This window comes from Megalops cyprinoides, chromosome 3, assembly GCF_013368585.1.
Source record: "Megalops cyprinoides isolate fMegCyp1 chromosome 3, fMegCyp1.pri, whole genome shotgun sequence".
Taxonomy (NCBI): domain Eukaryota; kingdom Metazoa; phylum Chordata; class Actinopteri; order Elopiformes; family Megalopidae; genus Megalops; species Megalops cyprinoides.
The window spans coordinates 54,022,969-54,029,341 of NC_050585.1; the positions used below are offsets into that span (position 1 = coordinate 54,022,969).

The following is a 6,373-nucleotide window of genomic DNA, read 5'->3' on the forward strand; positions in this document are numbered from 1 at the left end:
CACTTTCTCTGCTGCTTTTCACTCCAGCTGATTGATCTTTTCCTTGAATCTTAACCTGCATCTGACTTTGCTCAACAGTCTCAACAGTTGACTGATACAGGTTATGATGCAAGATACAAGAGAAAGAAACTGGTTGTCAGTAGGGTTTGTAAGTAAAGGTTTGTATTCAAGTTGTTTTTGTAAATGAATGCCCTTATTTTTACTTTTACTTTTATTTACTGACTTTTAGCTTTCTGTCACGATACACAAGCCCCAGCAGTGAGACTGAGACTGAGACTAAGACTGCAGTGCAAGGGTAAATACTGACGTCAAATCAATCGTGGAAGTAAATTTAAATTCTTACCACGAAAACCAATACAAAAATTTCAAATTTCTGTTCTGATGATTCAAATGCAGTATATAAGTTAAAGTACCATATAAAAATGTTCATATTAAAATGTTCTATTGAAGTTATTGTTTTAAAGTCTTAAGCAACGCAATGCTGAAGACATCTAGATGTCTGTCTGAAGCTCTGTCTCATGGTGTTCTCTCATGTGTTTCTTCTCTTCCCTGTCTTTCCCCTGCATCCAGTTATTGGTTTACATGACAATTCTAAATTAAGCGTACACTCAAAGTCCTTAGGCAAGTTTGAGCACCGTCAGAGCACATTATATTAAACATTTATATTAAACCACAAAAACAGGTTAATCAATACAACAGGTATTACTCATTGGATCAAAAATCATATCTGCACCTGTCTCCTAAGCTGGAGCGGACATGAACACTTTTCTGCCAGTCTCTGACTGCCTGCCTGTAACATGTGGCCCGGTGTACCATGTGGCCTGGTGTACCGTGTGACCCGGCGTACCATGTGACCCGGTGTACCATGTGACCCGGTGGGGACTCACTGAGGGAGACAGCGTTGAGGATGACCCCGGACACGGACATGCCGGTGAGGAAGCGGAAGACGCAGTAGGCCAGGTAGGAGGGCGAGAAGGCCGTGCAGGTGCCCAGCGTGGCCAGCTGGAAGTAGGACCATATCAGCAACGCTCGGCGGCCAAACCTGAACACAGGTATTGCATTAACACAGGCCAGAGGGCCATCGCGGAAACACCACTGCCACTGACATCCACATTTTATTACAATCCTGCAATATAATGTCACCGTGGTGGTTGAAAAAGATGTCACCAAAGATGCTGACACAGTTTAATGTAACTAACAGCTGGTATGTGAAGCTGAGGAGATGTTTCAGATGGAATGCTTGTGTCTTGAATGTTTGAATGCAGACGAATGAAATGTCCACGTCTGGAATGCATGCTGTATGTCAAATGCTGACGCTCATTTTTCACTAGAGTGAATTTTAAAACGTGAACATGTCATATGTGTATGAGCACTACCACATTGGCATATTTTCTGCAATTGTTTGCCCTGCTGGAGTGTTCAATAACACATTCAGCTCACCAAATTATGCATTAAGATCACTAATCCCTCACTCACACAGAACACGCCAAAGAGAGGTGCTTGCGATCCTCTGGTACACTCTCCTGCAGCCAACAGCCATCTTACAAACTAGTCCCACAATGCATTGCAGGAATTGTAACCTCCAGTAATAACAAATTAGCAACTTACAGGGGTCTGACTGAGATATGACTGTATTGAAAAACATATTTTCAATTGATATTGTTTTGGTTTGAAAAATTACACTTTTGCACCATTTTAAAATTCTCCTCTTTAAAAAGGGTCCTCATATAAGGATCACCATCTATTAATTTGGCAGACACTGCTCGCTGGCAGATGCTTTAATGCTTGTAAGCGACTTACAAGTGAGTACAACACAAGCAAAAAAACATAAAGAGTCAAGATTACATGTTCACAAATACTCTGCCTGACTTGTAAGTCACTTTGTGCAGGACAAGGCAAAAGTGTGCAGGAGAGAAAGTGTGTGAGAGTGAGAGTGAGAGTGCAGGACAGAGAGAGTGTGAGAGTGCAGGAGAGAGAGAGTGAGAGAGTGAGAGTGCAGGAGAGAAAGTGTGTGAGAGTGAGAGTGAGAGTGCAGGACAGAGAGAGTGTGAGAGTGCAGGAGAGAGAGTGAGAGAGAGTGAGAGTGCGAGAGTGAGAGTGAGAGTGCAGGAGGGAGAGAGTGTGAGAGTGAGAGTGCAGGAGGGAGAGAGTGTGAGAGTGAGAGTGCAGGAGAGAGAGAGAGTGTGAGAGTGAGAGTGCAGGAGGGAGAGAGTGTGAGAGTGAGAGTGCAGGAGAGAGAGAGTGTGAGAGTGAGAGTGCAGGAGGGAGAGAGTGTGAGAGTGCAGGAGAGAGAGAGAGTGAGAGTGAGAGTGCAGGAGAGAGAGAGAGTGAGAGTGAGAGTGCAGGAGAGAGAGAGTGTGAGAGTGAGAGTGAGAGTGAGAGTGCAGGAGAGAGAGAGTGTGAGAGTGAGAGTGCAGGAGAGAGAGAGAGTGAGAGTGAGAGTGCAGGAGAGAGAGAGAGTGAGAGTGAGAGTGAGAGTGCGGGAGAGAGAGAGTGTGAGAGTGAGCGTGAGAGTGCAGGAGAGAGAGAGTGTGAGAGTGAGAGTGCAGGAGAGAGAGAGTGTGAGAGTGAGAGTGCAGGAGAGAGAGAGAGTGTGAGAGTGAGAGTGCAGGAGAGAGAGAGTGTGAGAGTGAGAGTGCAGGAGAGAGAGAGTGTGAGTGTGAGAGTGAGTGTGCAGAAGTGTGAGAGTGCAGGAGAGAGAGAGTGTGAGAGTGAGATTGAGAGTGCAGGAGAGAGAGTGTGTGAGAGTGAGAGTGCAGGAGGGAGAGAGTGTGAGAGTGAGCGTGAGAGTGCAAGAGAGAGAGAGTGGGAGAGTGGGAGTGCAGGAGAGAGAGTGTGAGAGTGAGAGTGCAGGAGAGAGAGAGTGTGAGAGTGAGAGTGCAGGAGAGAGGGTGTGAGTGTGAAAGTGAGAGTGCAGGAGAGAGAGAGTGTGAGAGTGAGAGTGAGAGTGAGAGTGCAGGAGAGAGAGAGTGTGAGAGTGAGCGTGAGAGTGCAAGAGAGAGAGAGTGTGAGAGTGAGCGTGAGAGTGCGAGAGAGAGAGTGTGAGAGTGAGAGTGCAGGAGAGTGAGAGTGAAAGTGCAGGAGAGAGAGAGTGTGAGAGTGAGAGTGCAGGAGAGAGAGAGTGTGAGAGTGAGAGTGCAGGAGAGAGAGAGTGAGAGTGAAAGTGCAGGAGAGAGAGAGTGTGAGAGTGAGAGTGCAGGAGAGAGAGAGTGAGAGTGAAAGTGCAGGAGAGAGAGAGTGTGAGAGTGAGAGTGCAGGAGAGAGAGAGTGTGAGAGTGAAAGTGAGTGTGCAGAAGTGTGAGAGTGCAGGAGAGAGAGTGTGAGAGTGCAGGAGAGAGAGAGTGTGAGAGTGAGAGTGCAGGAGAGAGAGAGTGTGAGAGTGAAAGTGAGTGTGCAGAAGTGTGAGAGTGCAGGAGAGAGAGTGTGAGAGTGCAGGAGAGAGAGAGTGAGAGAGTGAGAGTGCAGGAGAGAGAGAGTGAGAGAGTGAGAGTGCAGGAGAGAGAGAGAGTGAGAGTGAGAGTGAGAGTGCGGGAGAGAGAGAGTGTGAGAGTGAGAGTGCAGGAGAGAGAGAGAGTGAGAGTGAGAGTGAGAGTGCAGGAGAGAGAGAGTGAGAGAGTGAGAGTGGTCTGTCAGGACCTCTGCCTGACGTCCTCCTGTTCCATGTGTTTCCCCCTGTGTGTCTGTTACCTGTTTCCTGTTTTGTCATTATTAGTCTGTGTATTTACACCTCCCCGTTTTCCCGGTTCATTGTCAGATCGACTCAGTGCGTTTGCCTGTTTCGTTTCAGCCTTTGTACATTTGTATCGGTGTGCCTTTTGGGTTACTCTCTGCCTGATTGCAGCTGACCGTTCTGCCTGTTTTTTTTTACTTTGATTCCTGCCTGTGCCCCTTGTTCCTGTCTGCCTATCTGATCCCCTGTTGATGAACTCTGTCTGTACTAGGATTCAGATTTTTCCTCTGTTTTTTTTTTGATTGGTTGTGTATGTTCTGACCCTCTTGGCTTTTTGTCCTTGGACTGTTTTGAGACCTCGATTTTGGCCCAGAACTGTCAATAAACACAGAATTTTCGCTACTCTCATATTTCTGACAGTAGGTGTGCTGGACAGCTGGGTCTGCAGTCTGGGCTCCCTGCGTTTCCAGCTCAGGCGGAACACAAATATCTTTCGCTAAGTAGGTTTGTGAGCCACAGGCACTAAATGAAGGGCCAAACTGCAGGGAAATGAATGTTAAGCACTGGAAATACAGTGGCTGGTATTTGGAGAATGATAATCCAGCGCTCAGACCACTGTAACTGCTCTCAGGTCAGTACATGACCGTCTGAGCACACCCAGCAGAGAGGATTCAGTCTGCAAACAAATCCGAGCTGTGAGTCAACGGGTGCGCCTCAGAGCCCGAAACTCTCGTTTGCACCTTTCGATCAGACTGTACTTTCTGACAGGAACAGTACCTGTTTATTTGATTGGCTGGGTATAACATCCTGAGCTCCGCGTGGCTCCAGCCTACTTGCTCTGGAGGAATATATATGGAGTTGTATCACTGTAAAGCACATGCTAGCCTGAACACTGGATTCCACACGATCAGCAGTAATGAATAACATTTAACCACTTACCTCACACAGCTGCGTGCCACTGAGCTAAAAGGTTTCACACCACAACACCATTCTCTCAGCAGTGTTCACTCAGAGAGGCTGTCTGTCAGATTGCAGACTTTCCAAACTGAGACAGATTGACCCAGCTCTGGTATCAGTGTTACACAGCCAGTGTTGGGGAATGTTAAAGAGAGTGAGAGAGAGAGAGACAGGGCTCACTTGTCTGACAGTCCCCCAAAAATGATGGCTCCTGCAAGGACACCCCCCATGTAGATGGTCTGGCTCATCTGCTTGAGTGGGCGGAGTGTGCACACCAGATCCCACTGTGGAGCAGAGCCAATCAGCCGTCACTTTGCTGCATTACCCAGGACTTCATCTCCAGTAGCAGGGCTCCACAGAAATACAGCAGCACAAATCCTGCCCACAGCATCCACTCTGAAGGGCTTTGATCTACACAGACTATCAAGTCGTGATTCATTCCTACACTGTTTACATTAGATATGCACTCGTTTCAAGGGTGCAAGTGTGGTGTAGTGGTCAGGAGCAGGGCTTGTAACTGAAAGGTTTTTGTTTAGATTCCCTGGTGAGGTATTGCTGTTGCAACCATTTAAATGTAAATGGACGACTTGTAAAAAAAATATTATATTACTATTTAAGTCTGGATAGGTGCATCTTCCAAGATAATGTAAACGTTCAGCAACTGCTGAGTGAGGATAAAAAGTTAAATTGCTGTTAAATCGCAAAATTCCTTAAATTCAAAGTTGAGTACGGCCTTAAATTTAGGACTGAATGGTAAATTCATACGGTGCTTACGTGTTATAATTCTGCTGATATTCCGTTATGTTTTTGTTGATTTCACAACTAACTGAAACCAACATAACATAACCACAAAAACATAATTGACTAATGTTCAGTTTGGCATAATTAACACTGATGTTTGCACACAATCCCCAAGGGTGTACAAACATTAGTGTTATAATTGATTTTGTAATCACATTTTAACGGTTTCATGGGAAGTTCCCTGGAAAAGGGCAAAGGGAACATATCTCTTAGTTGTGTAAAACGGTCCGCTTGATCAGATACCTGAAAACTAAATAATCGCTGAGTCATCAGGTTTACTGATGTTTTACGGAGGAGAAGGTTCACGCACAAGAAGACGCGCGTCTCTCGAGTTCAGTGACTATTTTTGGCAATGTTCACACCTGCAGAACCTTCTTAGATTCTCCCGTCCACGTCTGTTTCTTCCCTAAACGCAGGTATATACCCCGGTAGTTATAAGGTGCAGATAGGCTCTTTCTCAAAATATTTCACTGGGTCCTGTGTGCGCAACGTGGTCACTTACCTCCGAGACTATGGTGGCCCGAAATTCTGTTCTATCGTAGGTCCAGCCGTCTTGGCACGGTTCTGTTTCTAGGTCCGTTAAATTGGCCGGCGTTCCAGTTACGCTCACATTGGTCCGTAGGAGATGCCACTGCGCCTCAGTGAACCTGGTGCACTTTGCGAGTTTAGAGCCTGCATCCATCGGGATGAACGCCCGCAGCATCTCTCGGTCATCCAGCCCCACTGCGGAAGCGTTGTAGCCGACAGCGAGGGAGGTCCCGTTGGGGATAGTGCAGTGATGTCCCGGGATGCCAGCTGTGAAGTTATTCAGCAGATTCTGACTGGCCATGAGCAGCCCGGGGATAGACAGCAGCGTGACGTGGATCATCTGGAAGCGCCCGAAGCCGCCGATTTCATCAAGAATATCCGCAAACCCCATCTCGAGTCGTGGAGCGTCACCGCAGA

The 6,373-nt window shown here is 46.9% G+C and overlaps 1 protein-coding gene across 1 annotated transcript in view; it reads right to left on the reverse strand.

The window, feature by feature from the left end:
• Window positions 1–6,373, reverse strand: part of oatx (organic anion transporter X) — a 14,903-nt gene extending 8,530 nt beyond the window's left edge. Inside the window, exons 1-3 of the mRNA XM_036523148.1 lie at window positions 5,931–6,373; window positions 4,808–4,911; window positions 888–1,042 (exon numbers count right to left, since the gene is read on the reverse strand). Coding sequence (XP_036379041.1) covers window positions 888–1,042; window positions 4,808–4,911; window positions 5,931–6,347 — 676 coding nt within the window. The 5' untranslated portion in view covers window positions 6,348–6,373. The remainder of the gene's footprint in view (window positions 1–887; window positions 1,043–4,807; window positions 4,912–5,930) is intronic.